The sequence below is a fragment of the Spermophilus citellus genome (genome assembly GCF_964194105.1).
Source record: "Spermophilus citellus genome assembly, chromosome: 2".
In the NCBI taxonomy this organism is placed as follows: domain Eukaryota; kingdom Metazoa; phylum Chordata; class Mammalia; order Rodentia; family Sciuridae; genus Spermophilus; species Spermophilus citellus.
The window spans coordinates 255,130,160-255,157,687 of record NC_138183.1 but is presented as its reverse complement, the minus strand read 5'-3'; the positions used below and the strand labels follow the sequence as shown (position 1 = coordinate 255,157,687).

At 63.0% G+C, this 27,528-nt stretch overlaps 1 protein-coding gene across 7 annotated transcripts; it reads left to right on the top strand.

Moving 5' to 3' along the window:
• Positions 1 to 927: 927 nt before the first annotated feature.
• Positions 928 to 26,879, top strand: SLC67A1 (solute carrier family 67 member 1). Of its 7 annotated transcripts, none has more exons than XM_081280810.1 (11): positions 928 to 995; positions 6,053 to 6,341; positions 9,634 to 9,731; positions 10,499 to 10,659; positions 10,886 to 11,018; positions 19,251 to 19,369; positions 20,077 to 20,184; positions 21,104 to 21,204; positions 23,803 to 23,904; positions 24,068 to 24,299; positions 26,308 to 26,879. In XM_081280810.1, the coding sequence occupies exons 2-11, from the start codon at positions 6,198 to 6,200 to the stop codon at positions 26,493 to 26,495; spliced, it is 1,386 nt and encodes a 461-aa protein (XP_081136936.1). In that variant the 5' UTR covers positions 928 to 995; positions 6,053 to 6,197; the 3' UTR covers positions 26,496 to 26,879. The 7 variants fall into 7 exon arrangements, with proteins under 7 accessions (XP_081136936.1, XP_081136935.1, XP_081136939.1 ...); XM_081280809.1 differs by lacking the exon at positions 928 to 995 and adding an exon at positions 5,170 to 5,326; XM_081280813.1 differs by lacking the exon at positions 928 to 995 and adding an exon at positions 5,170 to 5,326 and having other exon boundaries at positions 21,151 to 21,204; positions 24,179 to 24,299; positions 26,308 to 26,871.
• Positions 26,880 to 27,528: the final 649 nt, after the last annotated feature.

The following is a 27,528-nucleotide window of genomic DNA, read 5'->3' as shown; positions in this document are numbered from 1 at the left end:
CAGGGCACAGGCCTAGGTCAGTTCTCTGAGCCCAACCTCCCCACCTGGCTATTCCCTCCAGAGGGGTATAGAAACCCACTTCTGTGCAGACCCCCCAGTCCCTCATCAGCATGCCAGCCAGAGATCGTCCTAGAACACAAGGCGGGTCAGAACCACTGCATACAGAGCAGAAGCCAAAGTGCTCCACGCCAGTGAGTCGGGCCCACAGCCCTCTCAGGTGTGTTACCTGTTCCCTACACACACCACAGTAGCGCATGCTACACAGAGTAGCCATGCCTGGGACACAGCCTGCACATAGCAGTGCTCAGTCCCTGCACACAGCTCATGGCCACTCATGGTCCAGGCAGCAGTGCAGGCTGGGGCTCCCCTCATCTGGAGGTTCTCAGGGATCCAGCCCCCAGCACACAGCGGTTCTTCTCTGGACATCTGACCACATTCCTGTCCTCCAGACTGGGTTTCTGCAGCCCCACCCCACTGCGAATCTGATGCTGCAGGCCTATCGAGTGTTCTTGGTTTCCTGAACACCAAGACTGGGCTCAGCTCTCAGCTTTTGTCTCACTGTCCCCTCTGCCTGGAAGGCTATCCCTGCACACACCAGATCCGCGCTTCCCTAAGGCCCCTGATGGGCATCCCCCCACCAGGCCTTTTCCTCACCCACCCCAGGTCAATGAAGTCCTGCTTGCAGCCAGCCTGGACAGTGTCCTGGCAGAACTGTCACCAGGTCTCACCTGGGAAAGTGTCTGTTGAGTGGCCAGGTGCATGTCGGTCCCATTGGCCTGCAACCAGAATCTCTTCCTCTGGAGGAGGAAGTCCAAGGGGCCATGTTTTGAGTGCTTCTCTTTCCTCTTCCAGCCCAAAGGGCAATTTTCCCACACTCCCTGGCAACCAGGAAGCTGTCCCACCCCTACTGAGCCCTTCATGACAAAAACAAAAGCTAGTGTGCCCAACCAGTTCCCTGCCACCACAGGTCCCGCTCTGGCACAGGAGGAAGAGTGGTGAGTAGAAGCCCCTTCCTGGCACCCACCGGCTCCAGGGGACCCTCGTCCCCACGACCTGCCTCTGGGCACTTTCCGTGCTCACCAGGTGCTCACCTCCCACCTCGGCCCAGGACCCCAGGCAGAGCTGATACTGGCCGACCTCTGGCCAGATCTGTGAGAGGCGGTTAGGTCCCAGAGTCTGATGGGGAGTCTGGCACCTCTTGGGGACAGTGCCTCACCCTCACCCCCAGAGGACAGACCATCTGCACACCAGCCCTCTAGGGCTCCTGAATCTGAGACCCCTGAGATTCCTAGAGCCCAGCCCCCACTCTTCCCAGGCCAGCCTTCCTGTGCACCCTTCCAGGAAATGCTGGCTGCCCAGGCTCCTGGCTCTGGCTGAAGCCATCCTCCTCATGTCCCCACGGAGGCCAGAGGTGCCGTTTCTGAAACTCAGCTTACAGGACCCGGAACTTGCCCCCAGATGCCAACGCTTTCCCCCATCGACACTGTGGGCCCTGGAATCTCCCTCAGCACAGTGCATGCACCCAACCACAGAGCAGTAGGCGCGACCCCACTTCCTGGGGACTTCAAATGGCCCTGCCAGCAGGCCTCAGACTCTGTGTCTCTGCCCCAACTGTCAGTTCTGTGGCCCGCTCTCACTGGGCAACCTGAGGAGATCCTCCATGTCCACCCCACCCTGATGCCAGCTCCTCTATCTGCTGCAGCATTCTGCTTGAGTTGAAGTTAAAATGTGCAGAGGGGACACTGGTTCTGACATTTGGGCCTGTGGCCTGGCCCTTGCCTGGGTTGCAGGACAGGAGAGTGGAGCCAGGGTCCTGAGTGAGCACCTGCTCACCCAGCAATGACCAACTGAGGGTGTGCGGCACCGGGACAAGCGCTCAGGCAGTGCATGCTCCTGCAGACTCCTAAGGCACTCAGTGTGGGCCACAAAGCTACCCGTACCCAGGTGCCATGCGTCTCCGTGGCCCGGCCAGTGATAGGGACATGACAGGAGAGCTGACATGGAGAAACGCAGCATCTCAGTAGCTCCCAGCAGCCTCCTGGTCTGGGGGTAAGGGGCTGCTAGGGAGGAGCTCAGAATGTTCACAGAATGCTCCCTTCCCTGCCCCGCCCCTGGGGCTCCAGCCGACTCCCAGGAGCGGGCAGGCTAGACTAGACCTTCTTCCCTCTCCTGGCTTCTCCCCACCCCTTCTTCCTGTTGGTCCCAAGTTCCTCCTCCATTCCCATTCCCCTCCCCACGCTTCCCCTTCTCACCTGGAAGTGGACACCCTATGCGGCCACTCCAGGGGTCAGGGATCCCGCTGCCACAGCCAAAGGCTCAGGGCTGGATAAAAGCTGCAGGCCATGCAGCATTTACCAGCCTGTAATCCCAGGGGCCGGGGAGGCTGAGGCAGAAGGATCATCACAAGCCACTTTGTGAGACCCTGACCAACGAGGCTTAGTAAGACCCTTTCTCAAAAAAAGGTAAAACAGAAGAAGAGCTGGAGGCGTAGGACCGTGGGAGAGCCACTGAACTGACCTTTCCAAGGCGCTCATTCCAGCAGGATGCTCTTTCAGGACACTAGCCCCGCCTCCTGCCCTGCAACCCAGGCAGGGGCCACACCCCACCCGGGCCCAAAAGTGAGAACCAGTGTCCCCTCCGCAAGCTTTAACCTTAGCTCCAAAGGGAAGCCGCAGAGGACAAGGAGCTCAGGTCAGGGTGGGGGGATATGGGAGTGTCCAGTGAGACTAGCAATTAGGGGACAGAGCCATATAACCAGAGGCCTGCTGGCAGGGCCGTCTGAAACCCCCAGGAAGTGGGCCTAGTATGTGCGAGGCCCTGGGTTCCATCACCAATACCGAGATGGGGGGACACACACACACACACTCACACACACACACCAATACCCAGATGGGGGAACACACACACACACACACTCACACACACACACCAATACCCAGATGGGGAAACACACACACACACACAAACCCCAATACCCAGATGGGGGAACACACACACACACACAAACCCCAATACCCAGATGGGGGAACACACACACACACAAACCCCAATACCCAGATGGGGGAACACACACACACACACTCACACACACACACCAATACCCAGATGGGGGAACACACACACACACACACTCACACACACACACCAATACCCAGATGGGGAAACACACACACACACACAAACCCCAATACCCAGATGGGGGAACACACACACACACACAAACCCCAATACCCAGATGGGGGAACACACACACACACAAACCCCAATACCCAGATGGGGGAACACACACACACACACTCACACACACACACCAATACCCAGATGGGGGAACACACACACACACACAAACCCCAATACCCAGATGGGGGAACACACACACACACACACCAATACCGAGATGGGGGAACACACACACACACACACACACTCACACACACACACCAATACCCAGATGGGGGAACACACACACACACACCAATACCGAGATGGGGGAACACACACACACACACACTCACACACACACACCAATACCCAGATGGGGGAACACACACACACACACACCAATACCGAGATGGGGGAACACACACACACACACACACTCACACACACACACCAATACCCAGATGGGGGAACACACACACACACACCAATACCGAGATGGGGGAACACACACACACACACACTCACACACACACACCAATACCCAGATGGGGGAACACACACACACACACACCAATACCGAGATGGGGGAACACACACACACACACACACACACACACACTCACACACACACACCAATACCAAGATGGGGAAACACACACACACACCCCAATACCGAGATGGGGGAACACACACACACACACACACTCACACACACACACCAATACCCAGATGGGGGAACACACACACACACACACACTCACACACACACACCAATACCCAGATGGGGGAACACACACACACACACCAATACCGAGATGGGGGAACACACACACACACACACACACACACACCAATACCCAGATGGGGGAACACACACACACACACACCAATACCGAGATGGGGGAACACACACACACACACACACACACACCAATACCCAGATGGGGGAACACACACACACACACACCAATACCGAGATGGGGGAACACACACACACACACACACACACACTCACACACACACACCAATACCGAGATGGGGAAACACACACACACACCCCAATACCCAGATGGGGGAACACACACACACACACACCAATACCGAGATGGGGGAACACACACACACACACACACACACACTCACACACACACACCAATACCGAGATGGGGAAACACACACACACACCCCAATACCCAGATGGGGGAACACACACACACACACACCAATACCGAGATGGGGGAACACACACACACACACACACACACACACACACACACACCAATACCCAGATGGGGGAACACACACACACACACACACACACACACACCAATACCGAGATGGGGGAACACACACACACACACACACACACACACACACACCAATACCGAGATGGGGGAACACACACACACACACACTCACACACACACCCCAATACCGAGATGGGGAAACACACACACACACCCCAATACCGAGATGGGGGAACACACACACACACACACACTCACACACACACACCAATACCCAGATGGGGGAACACACACACACACACACACTCACACACACACACCAATACCCAGATGGGGGAACACACACACACACACCAATACCGAGATGGGGGAACACACACACACACACACACACACACACACACCAATACCCAGATGGGGGAACACACACACACACACACCAATACCGAGATGGGGGAACACACACACACACACACACACACACACTCACACACACACCCCAATACCGAGATGGGGGAACACACACACACACACACACACACACACACCAATACCCAGATGGGGGAACACACACACACACACACACACACACACACACAGCTGCTAGACACCGTCAGCAGCAGTACCCCGCGCAGCTGCCCGAGGGGCCGGGGCGGGGCCGTAGGCAGGCCTCCGCTGGGCCAATGAGCGCGCAGAGGCCGCGGGCGCCAGAGCGCAGGACGCGCTACGCGGATGGGCGGGGCGGGTGCTCCCTGGGGGCGGAGCGAGGAGGTGGGCCAGGCCTCGGGGGCGGGAAGAGCCCGTCCCCGGTCACCCCGAAAGGGCGGGCCAGGGCTCACCCCGGAAGGGTGGGTGTCCGGGTCACCCCGAGAGGACTCTTCCCCCCAGTCCGCGCCTGAGCTCACCCGGCGGAGCAGGTACCCGAGCTCATTAGGGCGAGGACAGGTGCTGAGCCCCGAACCCGCACCAGGTCGAGGCTCTGCCCGCGATGCGCCCACACGTGCGTGCGGGCTCCCGCAGACCCGGGCACCGGGATGGGCAGGGCAGTGGGCGCAGCCGCCCCGCCCTGGGCTGTCTGAAGACGAAGGCCGCCCAGGGCCCGACTCTAGTCGCATAGGTTGGCAAAACTTTGGAAAGACCTCAGTGGGCCACAAAATCCGGCTCCCGCCGGTTGTGGGGTCGGGAGAGGGGGGACAGCATCCTGCTGTGGGAAGTGAGGCAGAGCTGCCCTACTGGGGGGCCTGGAAGGCAGAGCCGTGATTCCTTGCTTCTGCCCAGCACCATTCCAGAAGTCCCCGGGGCCCTGGCTGGAGCCCCTGGGGAAGAAGGGCACTGTGGGCCTAGGGAGGCCTCTGGCACAGGACTCAGCCAGCCCCGTGCCCACAGAAAGCACGGCCTGAGCAGCAGTCAGCAACCACCCTGGGCCTCGATTTCCCTTTAAACCCCTGGGGCCTGGCCCAGCTGCAGGGCAGGGGGTCGCCCTGGTCTTCCCTCCTGTGGAGGCCCTTGCTGGAGACTGGGAGTTTTCAGATGTGTGGAGGAGGGAGACCTGACTGGCTCTCCAAGGACAGGTGGCTGGAGGGCCCAGGGTGGGAGTCTGTGGTCTGCAGTCTGCAGTGCCGTCCTCTTGTCCTCTCCCCTAGGCTGTTCTGCCCGCCTCCAGCCTGGTGACTCAGCACCCGCACCCAGAGCAACCGGACTTTTGCCCCTTGACCGCTCCCAAGGCTCTGCCAGCGTCCTGTTGGATCCCTCCCCGGCCTCCCTACAGCGCCAGCCCAGGAGCCCAGGATGCAGGGAGCCGCGGCCCCCAGGGGCCAAGGCCGATCCCCCAGCAAGAAGGACACTCTGAGTCTGCCCTGGGTAGTTCCACTCACCTACGTGCTGGCCGCCCTGGAGCTTACCTGCCTCTTCATGCAGTTCTCCATCCTGCCAGTGAGTAATGCCCAGCAGGACAGAGGCCCCTCACTGCCCACCTGCCGTCCAGGTGGGCGGTAGCAGGGAGCACAGGTGGTGCTGGATGCTGCCAGGCTCCTCCCACTGGGGACCCCATGCCACGTGAGCTGAATAAAGTCAGGGGCCCAGGAACGGCTCCTGGTGACCCCCATCAGCTGTGCTGTCTGCCTGCTGCAGCAGCCCTGGACAGAGCCTCAGGGCACCACCCCCACTGCCCTCCTGGCAGCACGCCCTCCACGTGACTGTCCCAGCCCTGTGCCTGCTGCCCCCCACCTGGGGCCTTTGCCCCATCCATCCCCTGCCTGACACCTACTCAGCCCACGTCCTGGCAGTGCAGGCCTCTGGGTGGGTCACCCCCTCAGAAAGGTCCCCACCGCGGCCTGCACCTTACTGTCACGTTCCCAGCGGCTCTGTCCTGCTCCATGTTTCCTGTCCCACTTACTGGACATTTTTGCCGTTTGTTTTTCTCCCCGACCAGAATGTGAGGGTGGCGATGGCCAGGGCTGGTTCCTCAACTCAGCCTGGCTCATGGCAGGTGGCTACGCCATCACTATTGGCTGCCAAGTGCCACCCCCTCCCACCTTCTCTTCATTCCCACTTTTCACTCTTGTTTATTCATTCAACAAACCCTATGGAGGCAGCCCACAGGGTCACATCTTCCGTGGGCAACAGCGCCCAGGGAGTTTGGGAGAACCCAGAGACCCTCCAGGCCCTTCTCCATCTCGGTGACGGTCAGTTTCTGTTTGAATGAGGAGATTGGGTCCTCCAGATGCTGTGAACTGCAGTTCTTAAAGGCAGATAAAGCTGGGCATGGTGGTGCACGCCTGCGATCCCAGCTGCTCAGGAAGATGAGGCAGGAGGATTGCAAGTTCAAGGCCAGCATCAGCAACTTAGCGAGGTCCTGTCCCAAAATAAAAAAAAATAAACAGGGCTGCAGGGTGTAGCTCAGTGTGCCGTGGGTTCAGTCCCCTACGAAACACACACAGTAACAAGTTCCCATGGAGACTCTCGGGGCCTGGCTCCCTGAAGCAAGGGGCTGGTTGGCTCCATGATGGGCTCAGGTCAGGGCCCACCAGTGTGCTGCTGGCCCCCAGGCTGGGCAGAACTGAGGTTCTAGGGCCCACAGTGGTCGTGACTGAGGCCAATTCCCCACTCTTGGTATCCCCAGAGAGGCTCAGGGACACTTTGGAACAAAGTTACACATCACCAAAAAGCCAGCTGAGTCAGGGCCGCCCCAGAGCCTCTGCTCCTGGGAGGCCGGGCTGGGCCCAGAGCGTTCCTGCACCTTGGCCCTCCCTCCAGGCCTGGGGGTCTGGGGGGGAGTGAGCGTTGATTGGCCCGTGTTGCTATTCTGGGCATGGGGGCACTCCCAGGACCCCTCCCACCAGGCCTCCTGAGCCCAGCTCACGCCCTGCGGATGACCTGGGTCCAGCCCCGAGCCCCACCCAGCAGCAGGGCAGCCTGGGCAGGTTCTAATCAGATGGTGGCTGCCCCTTACTAGCAAGGCTGCTTCAAGGAAGAGGAGTGAACCTGTGAGCCCCTAGAACAGCCCACACAGCAGGGCACCTGCCAGCCTCCTAGAGCTCTCCTCTCATCGGAGGACAGTTGTCCAGCAAGTCTGTGTTGAGCACCCACAAGCAGCCCCTCTTCCTGAACTGGACAGCAGAGCCAAAGGACGACATTCCCATCTGGGAGCTGGGGGCACACTGTGTGCATCCATCACAGCAAATGTCAAATTCAGTGGTGCAGTGGGGAACAGGTGGTAGCATGCTAGAGAGACAGAACCTGAGGACATGTGGCAGTTTGGGGGCCAGGAAGACTTCACTGAGAAGACAGCACTGATGCTAAGGCTCGAAGGAAGCAGGTGAGGCACAGCCAGTGCAAAGGCCCTGGGGCAGTGGTGAGATTCCTGCATCTGGAGAGGAGTGAGTGGACAGAAGGCAAGGCCAGGGAGGGCCATGTCCAGGAGATACTCTAAGGACTCAGGGACGGCTGTGGGGGAGTGTGGATCTGGATCTCCCACTGATGGACTGGATATAGGAGGTTTCTGAGAGAAGGGGAGTCAGGAATGGCACTGAGAGCTTGGGCCTGAGCCCTCGGGAGGATGGAGGCGTCGGCAACGGAGAGGGGGCAGCCACAAGAGGAGCCAGCTTCGCACGGGTTGCACTGAGGTGATTTCAGACAGCAGGGCAGGGGCCGAGGGAGCAGCACTCTCGGGGGAGCAGGAGGCAGGGGTGAGAGGAAGAGGAGCAGGTGGAAGGCGGCAGGGTCAGGGGCGGGGGGGGGCTGTCCATCAAGCTCACAGAGACATCAGACAGATGGCAGTTCAGCCCTCACCATCAGGAGTGTGGGGCACTCAAGCAGCCTGTGATGCCCCAGAGGAGCTTCAGGGACGTCCAGGGGTTGAGGCAGGAGAGGCAGGGTATTGGTGAAGCTTGCCGTCCCGGCCTTCGGAGGCCGGAAGTCTGAGGTCAAGGGGTCAGCAAGGCCAAGTCCCTCTGAGGGGACTGGGGCAGGTCCCCCTGGCCCTCCCAGGGCCTGGCTGTGCGTCCCTCTTCATGTATTTCATGTGGTCATCCCTGTGTGTCTGTGTCCACAAGACCCTGCTGACAGGGCAGCGGTCAGCGGAACTAGGGCCCACCCTGATGTCCTCCTTTGAACTCGACTGCCTCCAAATCAGGTCACATTCTGAAGTGCCAGGATTAGGGCCCCAACAGGAATTCAGCCATCATTCTGGAGGACGGGGCGGAACTCAGGGAGGGAGGGGGTCTTAAAGTCAGAGAATTAGGGCAGGCGGGTCTGGGGTCCCAGGGACTCCTCGGGTGCTCTGGAGGGACGCTTCCATGCCCTGTTCCTCCTCCAAGGGCATCCTCCCCGAGGGGCTGAGGACTGAGAGCTCACAGAGCACACTGTGTCTTACTGGGCAGCACACCACCTCCTGTGTCATTAAGATGCTTGGGACACTCTTGGCAGGACAGGTGACCGTGTCCTCCACAGAGCCTTGGGTGAAGCCAACAGCAGGTGCCTCTCCATGCCCCACCTGAAGTGGGTCCTGCAGAGGGGAAGGAGGGCCAGCAGCGCCTTCACTGGGCCTGCACCCTTAGGGCCACTCAGGTCCCACCTGGGGACGGGGGGCAGGGTCCTGCAGAGAAGGACCTCCAGGCTGTGCTGCCTGCTTCCTCCCACCCAACCCAGGCTCGTCCTTCATCCCCTGCCCATCCAAAGGCCCAGGACTCCAAGTCCTTCCCATGGGGCCCCAACTGTGTTTCAGTATTTGTCCCGGAGCCTGGGCCTGGATTCCGTCGCCTTTGGCTACCTGCAGACGACCTTCGGGGTGCTTCAGCTGCTGGGCGGGCCGCTGTTTGGCAGGTACAGAGAAGAGGGGGATGCGTGTGCCCCTTCACCCAGGCCCTCTCCTCAGAGACCATGAACTGAGTCCTGCCAGGTCCCTTGAGCTCACACTGGGCCATGAAATGTGGCATCACCATTTTTCACAGAGAAGCAAACTCAGGTGCTGAGGTGTTATGGTCCCTTGTAGGTTCCCAAGGGCCCCACCTGTGACATCCACTTATATCCAGAAGGAGGATTTAATTATTGAGGGTATCGTGTCTGTCCATGCCGTGTGCCGTGAGCTGGGAGTCCCGCCATCAATCAGCAGACAGGAGCTGCAGGGACACATGGCCCTGGGTACCCTGCGCCCCCGGGTCAGGGTGTTAGAGGAACACTGGGCTGGGACAGCAGACACATACACAGAGCTGTCTTGGTGACAGTGGCACAGAACAGTGGGCCTGAGCAGCACAGGTGGCCAGAGGGAGCAACTTTAGGCAGAAAGAAGGGACACCCACCCAGGCAAACAGCCGCATTCTGTACAGCCGGTAGGTTCCACCACTTTCCCAGGGGGTCACTGTCCCCCTGGGCCAGACACACCCCCCACTCCTACCCCACCCTCTCACTGCAGCCAGACCTGCACAGTCCCACTAGGACGATGGGGAAACTGAGGCCCAGGAGGTCCCCGGCCTGCCCAGGAGGAGGCCTGCATCCCCCGGGGGCAAGTCTTCCCCGCCACCCAACGCCCCCGCCCAGGGCCTACGGGCGGGACACAGGGTCAGCGCCCGCCTCTGACCCGCCCTGCGCAGGTTCGCAGACCAGCACGGGGCGCGCGCGGCGCTCTCGCTGTCCTTCGTGGCGGCCTCGGCTCTGTACCTGCTCCTGGCGGCCGCCTGCAGCCCAGCCCTGCCCGGCGTCTTCCTGCTCTTCGCCTCCCGCCTGCCTGGAGCCTTCATGCACACGCTGCCCGGTAGGGACCTGCGCCGAGGGTGACGTGGGGGCGTGGCTTGGGGGCACATGGGGACGTGGGCGTGTGGCCTGGGGGGTAGATCCGCGAGGCGGGGACAGTGGGAGTGTGACCGGTGCCGGCCCGGGGTGGAGGGGTGGGGCGGACGGAGCGGAGGGGTCCTGGGAGCGTGGCCTGGGGGGCGGGCGGGGTGGGGCGCAGCACCCCGCTCAGCCGCGCTCTCCCGCAGCCGCCCAGATGGTCATCACCGACCTGTCCGCGCCGGCCGAGCGGCCCGCGGCCCTGGGACGGCTGGGGCTGTGCTTCGGCGTCGGCGTCATCCTCGGCTCCCTGCTCGGCGGGACCCTGAACACCGCGTGCGGGTGAGTGACGGGGCGGGAAGCGCTGGGTTGGTGCCCGTGGCTCCGCCCGCCACTTCCGAGGGCCGCGGTTTCCCTACCGCCTGCGCCGCGGGTTGGGGCGCCCTGATGCGGCGTGGCCGTCAGGGGGCGCCGTCGCCCCGCGCGGAAGCCTCCCTCCAGTGCCGCGCAGTCCCTAAAGACACCGTCCAGGGAGGCCCTGACCACCAAGAGACAGGAGGACAGGGGAGACACATCTGGCCCCTCTGTGGACTGGGCACTTCTGCCTCCTCAGTCTTAAGAACTTTCAGCTGGGAAGAATCCCTTTCCAGTCGGTCTCAGGAGGCTCTGAGGGTGGCCATCCCCAAGGAGGGGACTGTGGCAGGGGCCCCTTTGAGTGGGTGTGGGAAATGGGGCTCCGAGGCAGGAGGAGCCCTGGGTCTGCCGCCAGCCTTTGCGTGCCTCGGTTTCCCCTCCTCTAGAACTGAATCCTGACAGCGGCTTATAGGCTTATGAGGAGCTTAAAAGAATTCATGTCAAGGCCTCTGTCCCCACCCCATCTGTGCACACAGGCCCTCCTAGGCCCTGTCCTGCACCATTCAGTCGGCTCAGTGCCAGTGCTCAGGGCTTAGCATCTGTGGCACGAGTTCCTGCCAGGTCTGCCTGTCCCCCTGCAGTGCTGTGGACAGGCCATCAACACCCGAAGCCCTTGGTGGGCCTCTTGGGACAAGAGCTTGACCTTGTCTAGCACACCTGGACCTGGAGAGGCTCCCCCTGCAGCCCCACCCACTCCTCCTTCCCCCCAACTCCTTCGGCCCTCAAGCCAGTTTCCATCCTGGCCAAGCCCCGGGTTTGGGTCTGGGTGGTGCTGGGTTCGGGGCTCCACCTAGCAGGGGTGGAGGCTTCTACCTGCTCCCTGGCCAGAGGAGCCTCCAGGCCAGCAGGTGGCCCACCCACCCTCCACAGGCCTGCAGGGGCCACCCTGGCTCTCCTGGGACAGAGCCTTCCTGGTGGCAGACCCCTAAGCTGTGGGGCAGGCACTAGGTCACCTCCAGTTTTTCCAACCTTGGGTGAGCGGCGCCACTCCCTGAACTTGGGATCCTTGGTTTCCCCAGGCCAGGCACTGCCCAGGGATCCCACGTGCTCCCAAACAAGCCCAGGCAGTGGTAGAGACAGCAAGGTAATGACCGAGCCCCAGGACTTGGGCAGCAGCCGGCCGGCTGGCCCTCACCTAGTACATGTGGGGCCTTGGGCTTCATCCCCAGCTCTGAAAAGAGGAATGAACCAGGACCAGGAAAAAGAGAGATGGATGGTCACCAGGGACTCTCCAAGGGGGTGACCTGTGAGCAGAGACCTGAGCAGGTGCAGGCAAGCAGCAGGTGCAGAGGTGCTGGGTGTAGGCAGGTGAGGAGCCCTGGGTCCAGAGGCCCGAGGAGAGTGGCAGCTGGACCACACAGCTGAGTGGTGGTGAGCCCTCGGCAGGGACACAGAGGCGTGGGAGGTGGCTTCTGCAACATCCGTTGGTCACAGGGAGAGGGCAGCTTTGGCCTGGTTTGGTGAGGGGTGGGAGGAGGGTGCAGACACGATGCCAAGGCTATGCCCTAACTCGGGCTGGCCCCGGGGGGCCCGAGGCACTGTGGGGGTTGAGTCTTCTTCTAGCTGGGTGCCTTGGGCCTCAGGCAGCTCTAGCCTAGGCAGCCAGATGAGGGACTGTGCAGCCAGGGAAGGGGAAGGGGCTGCCTTCCAACACGAGAGCGCTGGGTCCGCACCTCTGGCACTTTGGCATGTAGGATAAGAAGACAGCAGAGGGCCAGGTGGTGCTTAGAGGGCACTCAGGGCTGCCAGTGGCCGAGGAAGCCCTGGCCCAGTAGTGGCCAGAGTGCTTCTGTGCAGCAACGAGGGCCCCAAGTTCTGACTTCCAAAGGAGGCCAAGGCTGCCGAGGTGGGCTCTGCTCAGGGTGGAGGCACCCCTGGGAAGGACCCCGGGGAGCAGGACAGGGAGCAGGAAGGACTGGCCGACCTGGGGCTGGGTAGCCTCCCCGGGGGTCTTCCTGGGGCCTCGGGTCAGGGTGCACATGCAGGGCAGCCCTGGTGGGGCAGCAGGAAGACACAGAAGGCAGGCAGGTATGGGCCAGGCATGAAGGGAGCCAGTGGGGGGCAGGAGCTGGTCACTGCTGCCTCTGAGGCCAGTCTCTAGGGCCACTAGGGTGAGGAGAGGCATGGAGGGGATGCAGAGGGCACACCAGCAGGTATCAGGGCTGGGAGAGGGCCCTCTGGGATGCCACCCACTCGGGGACACAGCCCAGACAGGTGGGGTCACCTCAGGGCCATCAGCAGGGGCCCCTGACCTCGCCAGATTTTCTCACCTGTGAAGTGGGCCCATCAGCCTGCACTGGCTGAGGAGTGCTTCGGGGGGTCCCCACGTGCAGGGCCATACAGGGGCTGAAGGTATGTGGGAGCAAGTGCACCCACACAGGCTCTGCCGGCCGCCTCACCTGCCTGGCCCCCCCATCCGTTCCCTGTTCTCTCACCTGTCCTTTCTGCATCCCAGCCGCTGAGCTAGAGGACATTGCTCACTTCCCACAGCTCCCCAAGGTGGCTGCCACTCTTGCCTCCACTCCCAGAACATTCCATCAGCTTCCTGGCTGCTGAGGATCTGAGGCCCTTGAAAACCTGACATTTATCTGTAACCAGGTCAACCTCAACACTTCCTTTGATGGTGGGGAAACAGGCCCAGGAGTGGGGGTCCAAGGCCCAGGGCTGGGGTGTGTGCAAAGTGCACGTGGGGACCTACAGTCTTCATGCCACACTGGAGACTCAGGGTGCTGCAGGGCCCTCAAGGCCAGAGCTGCCCCTCCAGCCCCCTGCGCTGGTTGTCCAGAGTAGGGAGAGAGGAGGGCTTGACTCTCAGCTCTGCTCCTGTCCCTTCCAGAAGGGGCTGGCCAACCATCCTCTGAGCCATGCTGTCCACCAGGGTCCACACAGCTGGGGGTGGCCTTGTCTCCCCCGTGGTGCTACTCTGTCCCATTCCCACATGGGGGCCGGGAGGTGGGCTGCTGTCTCCCTCCTTCAGGCCACCCCATAACCCCGAAGCCTGCCCTGGGCCACTGACAGCCATACCAAGCCTGTCCTCCCCTACCCCTGATAGAACCAGGGTAGGATGTGGAGACCCCTTGGCTGCCATCTTGCTGCCCATCTGAGTGCCTTATGCCCCTGAAGGGTCCCAGGCATGCCCATTCCCTGCCGCCCAGACACAGCAGGGAGGAGGAAGTGGCCTTGGCATGGGGCCTGTGGGAGCAGGCACCGGTTTAACTGGTTTGGGCTCAGCCTCGAGCTCAGGGTCAGGAGGCCAGGCTGCCCGGAGGGGGGGGCCGGCGGGGACTGAACCCAGAGCCAGCACACCAGCAGGTGGATGTGGCTCTATGACTCATGGCCTTGAGCCCTTGCCTGGGGACGGCCCACAGGCCTCCAGGACCCAGCACAGGTTCACGGAGCCTGCTGTGTGCCTGCCTCCAGTCCAGGCATGCCCTGGGCCACAGCGTGGAGCTGCCCAGGTGTACAGGTGGCCACCTGCATGGTGGCAGCACATGAGACATGGGGTCCTGGCAGCTGGGGTGCAGCCCTGTGGGCAGAAGAAGCCAGGGGCCAGGGTGACTAGAGCCAAGCAGGGGAGGGACAAAGGCCAGAGGGAAGGGGAGGGCAGCGAGGATTCTGCCTTTGCCTGAGTGTCCCAGGGGCCTCCAGTGCTGAGCACAGGGCTGAGGGACCCAGTGATGTTGGCTGGAAGACCCTTGTTGATGTGGGGTGGACCTCAGGGCAGGTGTGGTGCTGCTGGGGTCCCAAAGGCTGTTGAGGCTACGGGCTGAGAGGTGGGTGAGCCAAGAAGGGGTCAGTGCAGCCTGAGCAGAGGTCAGCCCCGGGCCCAGCTGAAGATAGAGGGTGGGTGTGGGCTGCCTGGGAAGACCCCCATCTGGCCTGAGCAACCGGAAGGAGATGGAGCAGGGAGACTGGGAGTCCTGTGTAGGTCGTGTTGGGCTGAGGGGCAGGGAAGAGGGCCTGGCCATGAAGCTGTTGATCTAGGAAGCAGCTACGTGGAATGGGCATTGGCAGACTGTGGCCCCCTGGCCAAGTCCAGGCTGCCCCCTGTGGAAGGCGAGGCCCAGTGGGTCACACTGCACCCGCCTGTTCACATGTAGCCATCCTGTGCTCAGGCAGCAGGGTGCATGGGGCTAGGGCCAGCCAGACCAGCGGAGGACAGAGCTGATTGTTACAGTAAGCTTGGAGTGCGTGGCCAAGGTGGGGGACTTCCCTGATCCCCAGGTCAGGGCTGGAGGACACCCGCCCTTGTCTCCAGGAAGGACACTCGGTCAGTGAGGGCCACACCGTGAGTCACAGCCCAGGACTCCTTCCTCAGCCCCCAGAGAGCTCTGCCCACCTAGAAGCAGTCAGGTTTGAACACACACCACTGGGCTAGCAGGAATCCGAGTGCTGGACGCTCCGCGGACGCTCCACAGCTCTGGAGGTCAGGCTGCCCCGAGATGAGCACCAAGTGGCTGGTGTGACCCTAGCCCTGAGCTGTACCCATGGAGGCCTCCAGGTGACTCAGCACACATTTTCTCACACCTGAGTGGCCCCTGGGGCCTGGGTGTGGGCGAGGGAGTGGGGGGCCCTTACCCTGCTGACCGGTGTCCCTGGAAGTTCATGGGTAGACGTCCAGGCCAACGGGACGGCGGAGACAGGAGTGACTCAGGCACAGCTCACCTGGGCAATGCTGCTGATGGCCAGGAGGGAACCAGGCCCGCAGGGAAGGACAGAAGGACAGAAGGACCTGGTGTCCTGAGTGCTGAAAGCACAGGGACAGGGCAGGAGAGGCCAAAAGGGACCAGCTTCGGGGGCCACCTGAGAGGAAGAGGCACAGGGGAAGGAGGATGGCGGAAGTCCGGCAGAGGCCCTGGGCGGGAAGCTCTGGTGGGTGGCTGGAGGCCCGAGGGGTGGAGGGAGCAGGCCTGGAGTGTTGGGCCAGAGAGGGCTCGGACCTCTTTCTGGGTCCCTGGAAGCCAGAGTGTGTGTCAGAAGTGACCCTGCAGGATGGCCTGGTTGCGACAGCACCATATGGTGAGGGCGGGTGGGGAAGGGACTTCGCCCTGGGCCCCAGGGCTCTCTGGATCCCCTGCCTCTGCTCCTTTCAAGACAGGTGCCATATGAATTTGGGTCCCAGCTGACCCCAGCCTGGGACATGAGGCAGGTGCACAGCAGGGACCCTGAGCAGCACCTGGAGTGGGGTGCACAGCAGGGCCTGAGCCACAGCGGGCAGCACGGGTCCTGTTGGAGCCCAGGGCCAGTTGGCAGGGGCACCGGCTGGGTGAGCTGCTGTCTTCCCTCCCAGGCAGAGGGACGGAAGGGGCAGAGCCTGAATGCGGGAGGCGGGCCCAGGCCGCCCGCTCCTGATGAAGTTGGCAAACTCTGGCCCTGGAGATCAGGATGAAAGGCCCGTGGCTGCCGCTGTTTGCCTGAGGTGTGGCTGCGGGTGCCAGAAGCCTCTCGGGTAGCCGGCAGGCAGCATGGGGGATGGAATGGCTTCCAGGACAGCCCTCTTGTGCCCCTGATGGAATGAGGTCACCCAGCAAGGTAGCCAGGGAAGGACTGGGCAGCCAGATCACCGAGGCCTGCCCATTGCCCTTCCAATACACCTGTCATCAGCCTCCTGTTCCTGTATTCACCCAGAAGAGGGGGGCCAGACAACCCAATGATCTTGGAAACAGCTACGTGGAATGGGCATTGGCTGACTGTGGCCCCCAGGCCAAGTCCAGGCTGCCCCCTGTGGAAGGCGAGGCCCAGTGGGTCACAGCTGCACCCCCTGTTCACATGTGGCCATCCTGTGCTCAGGAGGCAGGGTGCATGGGGCTAGGGCCAGCCAGACCAGCAGAGGACGGAGCTGATGTGTTACAGTAAGCTTGGAGTGCGTGGCCAAGGTAGGGGACTTCCCTGATCCCCAGGTCAGGGCTGGAGGACACCCGCCCTTGTAGAAGGCGAGGCCCCAGTGGGTCACACAACCTTGGCTCAGTTTATACATTAAAAAAAAATCATAGAATGACCACATGAGGTGGTGCAGGCCTGTAATCCCAGTGACTTGAGAGACTGAGGCAGGAAAACTTCAAGTTCAAGCTCAGCCTCAGCAACTTAGGGAAACCTTGTCTCAAAATGAGAAATCACGAGGCTGGGGTGTGCTCAGTGGTAGAGCGGTTGCCTGGCATGCGCTAGGCCTGGGTTCCATCCCAGCATCAGAACAAATAAAAAGAGTGGACCAAGCCAGTGGGGCCAAGAGCAGCCCAGCGCCCTCCTGGGCCGCCTGCCCCTGGGCAGATCCGGGGGAGGGCCGTGTGCTGGGGTGCGTGCCCCGCAGGCCCCTGGGACAAGGCCACCCTGTCTGGCGAGGTGCAGAGCTGGAAGGTGCTTCCTGGTGGAGAAGCAGCACACAGAGGGCCCGGACAGGCTGCCCGCCAAATGCCCTCTCACTTTCAGTCTCCTTTCAGGCGTTTTGTTCTGGGAAGTCGGAGGGAGCTCTGAGTCGGGAAAAGAATGGCCCCCCTCGGGCTCCCCGGACAGTGGCCCGCTGGGGCTCTGGGGGGCTTGGGGGACCTGACTGCCCCCAGGGCCCGCTCAGGTCTCCCAGCGCCAGGCCTTCTACCTCCAAGGAAGCCCTGGCCTTTGGCTTGCTGGCCATCACTCAAGGGACACCAAGACATGAGAAGTAGGGACTTGGCCCCCTGCCACCCACCCTCACTTGTCACCAGCTTCCCAAAATAACCATCTGAGGGGCCGCCTCTGCCCTGCATGCTTCCGGGGCATCTGGCAAAGAAAGCACGTTTTGTCCCTGCCTGGCCATGCCCCGACAGTGACGTCCGTGCCCAGAGAGCAGAGCCCAGAAGAAAGGCTCCTCTCCGGGCAGCCCTGGTGGGGGTTCCCTCTCTACGCACACATCACTTCCTGCCGGTCTCCAGGGCCTGGAGAGGCCCTGCTCTGGGGTCCGTTGCCCTCTGACCTCCCTGCCTGCTGGTCGATGAAAGGCCCATCTGTGTGGAACCCTGACAGCCCACACGCCCAGCTTCCTGGGCAGTGGGCCTGGGGCCCCGGATGTGGGGGCACAGGCGGCAGCCAGCCCTGCTCAGGAACAGGACTGGCAGAGGCCTGACCTCTGCTCTGTGGCCTCGCTGGCAGCCCCGTCCTTCCCTGGGCCTGGGTTTCAGCCAGAGCTCGGACGCAGGTGTGCCTGTGTGTGCACGTGCGTGTGAAGAGACACTTGTGACCCTGGGGAAGGACAGGGGAGTCTGACCTGGGAGGAACCCAGGCAGCTCGCGTGTCCCTGTCTGGGGACTCGGGGCTCTCCCAGGACCCTGACTTCCACTTGTGTCTGCACCCTGAGGCCTTGACCCGGGCAGGTTTGGGGGCACTGATGAGGGCTAAGGCGGGACTTTGCCCATGTGAATGGCTCTCACACTTGCTTGGGTCTGCACCGGGTTCTACCTAGGCCCACAGGCCCGCAGGGGCCAGGTTCTGACCATCTGGTGAAGCGAGTTCTGCGACCAGAGCCCTACAGACTGGGTCCATCTGGGGAGAAGGGCCTGGGCCTCACTGGGAAGGGCCTTCGCAGGATGGACGGGGGTTTGCCACACCGCAAGGGAAAGGGTGTCCCAGTCTGGAGGCCGCAGCCTGGCTCCATGAGAAGTCCTGCTTCAGAGGAGTGGGTGCGCCTGGGCCTTGCAGGACGTGGTGGGGTCGGAGGGCAGTGGGCAAGCCCTCCCAGACCCAGCATGCCCCAGCCTCCAGCCAGCAGGGAGGGGAGGCGTTTCCTGAGGACCTCTAGGTGTCCACTGTCCTCCATGCCGAGGGCAGTGCAGCCATCCTGTGACACAGTGCCAGGCCCCAGGTCGCTGGGGGGTTCTCCGGGGACACACACACCCTAGGCCTGACCTCTGGGGCCTGTCCTGCTCCCCGCTCTGGGCTCGCCTTCTGGCTCTGCCACCCATCCACAGAGGCTGCCAGCCTGTGTGCCGTGGCAAAGGTCAGGGGTGGCTGGCACTCACCTGCTCCATCTGTCACCTCGTAAAGGTGCCCTGGGGTCCTGGTGCCTTCCCCTGGGGCTACAGGGAAGGGTGCTGGCGTGGTGTGGCCTCCTGCAGCTCAGGCCTCAGCGTAGCTGCAGGTTGGGGCCCAGGCCCTGGGACCCACACACCCTGCAACACCCATTGCCCCCAGGGTCCACTGTCCAGCCATCGTGGCACTTGTGGCCAACCTCCTGGGAGCCATCATTAGTGTCACCTGCATCCCGGCCAGCACCAAAGGGGCCACTGTTGATGTCCAGGCTGCTCCCCCAGGTAAGCCCCACCAAGTTCACCTGCCCAGGGAGGCCTTAGAGGGGACACAGAGAGACCTGAGTAAAACCGGGAGTGACAGGGAGCTGGGCTGGCAGGCTGCAAGGACCCTGGGGTCCGAGTGTCCTGGGCAGTGTCAGGGTGCTAGTCCGGGGCTCCGGGCACATCTGAGGGCACCAGGAGGGGCAGAGTGCAGGCCAGGTTAGCTCCTCAGAGGGGACCCCTCCAGGGTGGCCCCCATTAGGCCCTACCTATGCCTGGCATGTGGCAAGACCCCATGCCTCTGCCCAGTGACTGAGAGGTCAGATGGAGAGACCACCTGGGACAGGGGGCCATGACAGATGGCCAGAGAGGGGCCAGGGCCTGGGGTGGGGGCCAGAGGCAGGGAGCAGCCAAGAGCAGCTGGGAGGCCCGGACACTGCTTGGGAGCGTCCCGGGGGTCGGGCAGGCCTCACTGGCCGTCACCAGCCCTGGGTCACCTGGGCTGGGAACTGAGGGTCGCCCCTGCTCCTGTCCAGGCCCAGGCCCGGTTACCTCCCAGAATCCATGGCGCTGTGGGGGTGCTGACTGCACAGTGCCCACCAGCACTGTGAGGGGGACCGAGCCTGCGGTCAACTCCCATTCCTGCCTGGGCCTGGGGAGTGAGCCCTGAAGCCCTGCCCCGCAGCCAGGCCAAGGGCTTCCAGCCTCTGACCAGTGTGCCTGGACAGGTGGACCCAAGGCCAGTGTGTTCGACCTGAAGGCCATCAGCCGCCTGCTCCTGCTGCCAGGCGTCTTGCCAGTGTTCCTCATCAAGGTGGTCTCTGGCTTCCCCTCAGGTCAGTCCAGACCTCCCCTCCCCAGGGCTGCCCAGGGCCTGGTGGGGCCAAGTCCCAGCCCTGGGGAAGGAAGCCCACGGTCGAGGGGCGGCCCCTCCCCCACACTCCAGGCTAGCCCTGGTCAGTCTCGCCTGTCCCTGGAGACCACAAGGCTCATGCGGGTGTCCAGCTCAGGAGAAGACAGCAAAACAGGTGTCTCCCTCACTTCCCTGCCCCCTCCGGACCCCAGCCCTGGAGGAACCAAGGAGGGGTCACCCAGGGGCGGCGAGAGGCCCACAGGCCCCACCTCACCCTCTCCGGTACTGCACCAGGGTTTTCTGTACGTCTGGAGTGAGCAGGTGTCCCAGTCACCTGGGAAATGACTCGCAGCCCAGGACCAATTTACCCAGCCATGGTTGTGTCCGGTAGGAATCCTGTCACTCAGACACCCTGCCCAGTTCTAACGTGGGGTTTCTGAGTGACACCAGCTGCAGGTACAGTCATGGCTGAAGGTGGGCCTCTCCTAAGCAGGAGCCTGTGGCCTGTGCCTAGTGCCCCTGCCCCTGCCCAGGCCTGGCTGGGCCCTGCTGACCCCCCAGGGCCACCCAGGGGCCATACCTGGAGCCCAAGCCGCAGCTTCAGTGAGGGCCTTTGAGGGCTAGGGCTGGAGTCACGGTGAGGCTCAGGGCCAGATGCCCCACATGGCCGCCCTGGCTCTGCCCGTCTGGAACCTCCCCACTCAGACTGCAGCTGGGCAGTGGAATCCCAGAAAGGGTCTTTGGTCCAGCTGGTGTCCCGGGTCCCTCCCTGGCCAGGCAGGCACCCTCCCCAAGAGTCAGAGGGGAGATGGACGCAGTGGCAGGGCTGTGGGCCTCACCTGGTGGGCTCACCTGGGGATGCAGCCTGGACATCAGCAGGGCCCTGACCACCGCCCCGCCAGGTCTCTTCATGATCATGTTCTCCATCATCTCCATGGACTTCTTCCAGTTGGAGCCTTCCCAGGCTGGCTACCTCATGTCCTTCTTCGGGGTCCTGCAGATGGTAGGTGGGGGCCCGTGCACAGTGTTGGGTGCCTCACGAGGGGCCCCCTCCTGCTCTGAGCGCGCCTGCTCCTCCCCTCCCAGAGCTCTGCCCCCGCCGCGGCCCCCTCCCTCTGCTCCAAGGCTGGGTCTGCACTCGGGCCCCGTGGGGTCAGCCCTGTGTGCCCACGGCCTGTGCACCCAGCCACCACCTGGGTCCTGACAAGAGGGGAAGCAGGGCCAAGGACATGTGCTCCTGTGTTGCAGTGTGTCGGGGTCCATGGGCCACCGAGTGGGCAGCAGACAGGGCGGGGAGGGACTGCAGCCCCGGAGGTGGATGTGGTGGGAGGTGGTGGGCTCTGGTTGGGCTGCGTCCTGCCCTCTGGCCCCCAGTGCTCCTAATGGGTAAGTGAGGCTGACCATGGTGCCCACCCCACAGGGTCTGAGCACATGCATGGACTGAGGTGGAAAGCCCCCATTGCCACAAGAGCCCGGGACTCACCCGGCTGCTGGGCTGTCCTTGCAGGGTGCCACGCAGCTGCAGCACGAGGGTCATGAGGTGCCCCTAGAGCAGCTTGAGGTGGGGAACAGGCATCTGTCAGCCCATGGCCATCCCTACCCAAGCCCAGCTCCCCCAACCCCAGAACCTCCTAGGCATCTAGCCAGACCCTGGGGAGTGGACACAGGTGGTGACAGGCCCCACACCCTCCCGGCCAGGGCCAGGGATGGCCTCCTGACCGCAGGCCCAGGGAGGGGCTATTCTGGGACTGGAGTGGGAGGGGGCGCTCGGCCTCTCCGGAAGCCTGTGGCATTCCTGGCACCTCCGAGCCACCTGCTCCGCCCGCAGGCCCAGGCTGGCCTAGCCCTGGTACTGAATTAGCCTCTCGGGAGGAGCTGGCCCTGCTGGGGGCGAGGAAGGCCCCTGCTCTGGGCAGCCAGGAGGGCCTTTCTGGTGGAAGCCCAGCCTCAGGAGGCCGCCCAGGAGCCTTGCCCTGAGGGACCTTCCCTTCTGCCTGGGGCAGCCTCCCTGGGGACAGACACTGGCAGCTGTGGCCAGTGCTGGGGCAGGGGCCGAGCGGGGCTGCAGTGAGTTCAGAGGGAGACGGTGGCCTGGGTGGGGGCAGGGGTGGGGCAGGAGCCAGGCCTGAGGCAGGCGTGCAGGCCCCTGGCCCTGGCTGGGTGCTGAGGCCTGGGCCTTGTCTGCCGGGAGCCCTGAGGCCACCTTCCTGAGGCGTTCCCTGACCCCATCAGGGGAGGTGGGCATCCGGAGTCGCTGAGCTCCAACAGCTGGTCCCCTGCCTGTGGCTCCCTGCAGATCATGTCCACCCTAAGCTGAAGCCCAGAGGAGGCCCAGCATCCCAGTGGGTGCTGCTTCCAGTGCGGGGGCTGGGCTGGGCACTGGAGGAGTGGCACCCGCACACCCTGAAACGAGGCATGGGTCGTGACCCTGAGTAGCTTGCAGACCTCCATCCCTTAAAGACCCTTGGAGAGAGACCTCCCTGTGGCCCAGCCACCTCCCCCTGACCCACAGCTGCCCCAAGGCACTAGTCATTTGGAGAGGGCCGGGAGAGGATGCACAGAGCAACCGGGGTACCAAGTGGGACTGTCAGTGATGGGGAGCGAGGCACCCCCACCCCACTGGGAGATCCCCCGGTCGTGGGCACAGAGAGGAGAGGGCATCAGAAGTGGCGCTGCTGTAGGGAGGCGGTGGGGTGGGGCTGCGTGGGAGCACCCCGGAAAGTGAGGGGCCTCAGGACATGTGGGTGTCTGTAGAGCAAGGCCTCGGGAGCCAGCCAGAGAGGACGCTCACGGCGGAGCGTGATGTGCCAGTCCACTCAGAGTGGCCTGGGGCTGTCCGCGTGCAGGAGGGACTCCTCTGCTTTGGCCACTGTGTGGAGGAGGGTGAGCGCCCAAGCAGAGATGCCTTGGGGTTGGGCGACCATCTGGGGTCGTGTGGACAGGCGGATGGGTCAGCTAGCAGCTGGGAGGGTGAGGAAAAGGGAGTCCAGCTCCGGTGACGCTCTGAAGGTCTTTCGGAGGCCGTGGAGATCGGGCCTTGGGCTTGCTTAGGGTTTGGGTCTGGGTGCTGCTGGGAAAGGCCTCTACCTGGTGGGCCTCGCCTGGTGCTGAGGTCTGACTGACACGCACCCAGTAGGTCTTCCTGTAAAAACTAAGGAAACCTAAGGCTGAAAGTAGGTTGAGGGACGTCGGCAGCTCTGCCGGAAGCAGTGAGCCCTGCCAGGCAGAGGGCGGGCTCCCCAGGCTGGGCCTGCCCCACCGCCCAGGCCCTCCTGGCCCTGCTGCCCCTGCAGCTCTGTGCCTGCGGCCACCCTCCCCTCCCGGCCTCGCCCAGCACTTCCTGCAGGTGAGGGAGTGAGGTGGACAGGGAGCCGTGCCCTGGCTGGGAGTGGCCTGCAGGCTGCCCTGGTGTCCCCGGTGTCCCTTCCTGGGGCATGCTTTCCTTCCTGCCCAGCAGGAGCCCATCTCCCCTTCAGATGGTGAGGGGCCATTTCTGAGAATGGTGCCCAGCCAGCCTGGGGTGCCCTTACGTGAGAGCTGAGGCCAAGGTCCAGATCCTCTGGCCCTCTCCCAGGTCCGCCTCTGCCCTCACCCTGCTTAGGTGGTCCAGGGCCTGGTCATCGGGCGGCTAAGCAGTCACTTCTCCGAGGAAGCCCTGCTCCGGGCCAGCGTGCTGGTCTTCATGGTGGTGGGACTGGCCATGGTAAGAGCGCCCACTTTGGATTTCCCCACACAATAGGGGGTCCCAGGCCAATTCTCCGCCCCTCTGCACTGGGCAAGGCCACTCCTGGTGCCCTGTCTGTGCCCGAGCCCCAGGGTCTACCTCCAGCCATGTCACGCTGGCCTTCTGGCCCCCTCTTCCCCAGCCCAGCTCTAGGGGGCAGCCGTCAGGGCGGAGAGAGGAGCAGGTGCGTCCTCAGCGAGGGCCCACCTGTGCAGCCCCTGCTCAGTGTGACCCTGACTACTGCCTCTGCCAGGCGCTGATGTCCACTGTCCTCCACTTCTGCTTCCTGGTGCCCGGCCTGGTCTTCAGCCTCTGCACCCTCAACGTGGTCACCGACAGCATGCTGACCAAGGCTGTCTCGGCCTCAGACACAGGTGATGCTGTAGGGGGGGGGTGCAGGGGGCCATCTGGGGAGGGGCGGGCAGGCCCTCCTCCCTGGGAGGCTGCTGAGCTGCCCAGTGGGTGGGCAGTGGACCAGGCAGCCTGGGACCTGAGGGGGTGGCAGCAAGAGGGATCAGGTGAGAATCTTGCCCACACCCAGCCCTGTACCGGGCCCTGCTGACCAGCCCGGGCCCAGCTGGGGGCATGGGGGACGGCTTGGCTCAGCCCGGCTCAGACACACAGGCAGGATCACACTGAAGGAGGCAGGTGGCTGCACTCCAGGCAGGGCGTGTGCGGAGGGGTGGACCCAAAGGCCCTGCCAGCCAGTCAGGAGGCCCGCCTGGGGACGGAAGTGGGCGGGGGGGGGGGAGGCAGGAGAGCAGACCACAGGAGGGCCTGGCCGCCCTCCCTGGACAGGCCAGGGCTCCTCCAGGCTTCCTGAGTGGGCACAGCTAGTGAACCCAGGACTCTCCCAGGCCCCTCTGGACCCACCTGTCCTTCTGGGGGCCAGGAGTCCTGGGCCAGGCTTTGCCCTGCCCTGAGCTGGCACAGAGCAGGCACACTCTGGCTGGTTCAGGGTGCTCCTGTGAGTGGGCTGTGCTAGGCTTGGGCTCCTTCCAGGCATTCCCAGTCGCAGGGCCAGAAAGCTTGAGGGCTGGACTGGCCTTCAGCTGACCAACTGCCCAAGAAGGGAAGACAGGGGCAGCCCTCTTCTCCAGGCCTCCTGGGGCTCCAAGCCCTTCCAGGCCTGCGAAGCCATGGTGCTGGGAGAGCCCGTCTCCAAACAGCGGGACCAGGAGGGCTTCCTGGAGGAGGCGGCCATTGGAGAGGCACAAAGGAGAAGGTGACTTAAGGCTGGAGAGAGGAGGGCAGGGCCTGGAAGGGAGGAGCAGGCCAGGCCACCAGGGCCACGTCATGCCAGCAGCACCACCTTTGGCTTGAAAGGAGTAGGACCAGGCCCAGCAGCAGCCTGGGAACTGAGCCGCAGGGAGGCGGTAATTGCCCTGGTGTCTGGGCGTCGTGGGCAGTGGGAGAGGGCACTCTGACATTTCCCCACGCCAGGCCCAGGGCCGGGGAGGGCCTCCACAGGCTGAGCTCCAAGGGGCCTGGGTGCAGAAGCCCAGGGCCAGAGCCCCTCCAGGCAGTGGGGAGCGGACGTACCCTGGGACTGGGACCTGGGAACCTGCAGGCTGGGAGGGGAGCTTCGGGGGCCGAATGCTGTCGGAGGGTGGACAGCAGCCATCCTAGGCATGTCCACACCGGGGCAGCGCCCAGAGGGCGTGGAGACCTGGCAACTGGTGAAAGAGCTGGCTGCTGGGGGGGGGGGGCTCGGGCAGGGGGGAGCGAGAAGGGTGCTCATGGTCCCCGGGTCCTGCTGTACTCCCTGAAGTCCCTCCCCTGCCCCAAGGGGAGTCCACAGAGTGTCTAGGAGATTCCTGGGGGCGAACAGTGGGAGAAGAGGCTGACGGTCAGGACGGGCTGAGGGATGGCACTGGGGTGTTGTGCCCACCCAGAACCCTGCCCCGGAGCCCCATGATGTCTTAAAAGACCCTGCCCAGCCAGCCCCCTCGGCCCACTCCAGCCACCAGTGAGCCTGGCCCGGCAGCCCAGGGCCTGGGAAAGAGCGGTGAGAAGCTCCTGGATGTTCTGGGCGGGACTGGCCAGGTGCAGATGCTGTCCCCCTGGGCAGGCCTGGGGGGTGGAGCCTGCACCTGACCTGGGAACTTTCTCCAGTAGAGAAGACTCAGCCCCACATCTGGGGAGGCACCTGTGAGGCCCCTGGGGTCCACAGGCCCGGGGGTGGAGGTGAGGAGCGGGTGGAGGCCCCCGGTGGGGGCACAGGGCGGGTGATACGGGGTATCCCAGGCCTCCTGTGCCGTGTGGAGACTGGCTGGGCGTGGAGCTAGGAGTGTCTGGGGACAGGAGTGGGCTGTGTCCAGGCAGTGATGTGCCTGTCCAGGGACCTGCTCAGAGCGTGACGGCTGTCTCCTCTTTCCCCAGGGACCATGCTGGGCCTCTGTGCCTCCGTGCAGCCACTGACCCGCACCCTGGGGCCCACTCTGGGTGGCCTCCTGTACCGCAGCTTTGGCGTCCCCATCTTTGGCCATGTGCAGTTTGCTGTCAACTTCTTCCTCCTCCTGGTCCTCTGGAGGAAGCCCATGACACACAAAAGGGACAAAGCCTGGTGACCAGCCCCGGCAATAAACTTTCCTGGGACCTCCTTATGGCCTGATTCCTGTAGGCTCCCGTCTGCGTCTGTCAGCGGAAGTGGGGGGTGAGCCAGGGGGCTTCAGAAGCCGAAATGCTGCCCAGGGGAGGGGCCTGCAGCTGACCCCCGAGTTCCAGGCACAGGGTAACCCCAGTTCCTCCCAGGACATTCGTCCAGCCATGGAGTCCACCAGGGCAGCCGGCAGAGAATGCCCTGCTGCCGCTCAGCCGGCTCCCATTTCCCAGAGGCAGGGAGCTCTCCGCCGACCCGGCCTGCAGTGAAGCACCAGGGGCTCAAGTGAGTGGGCTTAGAGGAAGAATGCCAGGCACAGAGGTGCACATCTGTCCCCGTGGCTTGGGAGGCTGAAGCAGGAGGATCACAAGGTCGAGGCCAGCCTCAGCAACTTAGTGAGGCCCTAAGTAACTTACTGAGACGCTGTCTCAAAAATAAAAAATGGTTGGAGATGTAGCTGAGGGGTAAAGCACCCACAGGTTCCATCCCTTGTACCAAAAAAACAAAAAACCCACCCACCTAATTTTCCAGAGCAGTGCACTTGGACAGAAGTCACTACATCCAACCCTGCAGAACAGGGGTACTTGGGGGTATTTGAGTACATATAGTAGGCAAAAAAAAATTTTAAAAAAGAAAAGATCAAGGAAACAAGTCTTGGAAAGGATATGTTAGGGAGCCCCCAGGGGTCTCCCAATTCCCCCAGCTCCGGAACTGCACCACAGACGCGGGGCTAGCCCATCTCCCCAAGACCCCCACTGGGGGGCATTCCTGGCCGCTTGCCCTAGGCCAGGAGGGAGAGACCAAGGGAACTGCACCTCCCACTCTCACCACCTGCCCCACACCTCCTGAGATAACAGGCATTGGTGTGGGGAGGCCAGCGCTGCTGTGGAGACCAGTTGACCAATTTGAAGACCACCACCAGGACAGGAGACTGAGACGCTGAGACCATCCAGGCCCACTGTCCCACAGGCTTTTGAAAAAAAGCAATGAAAACCTGAACC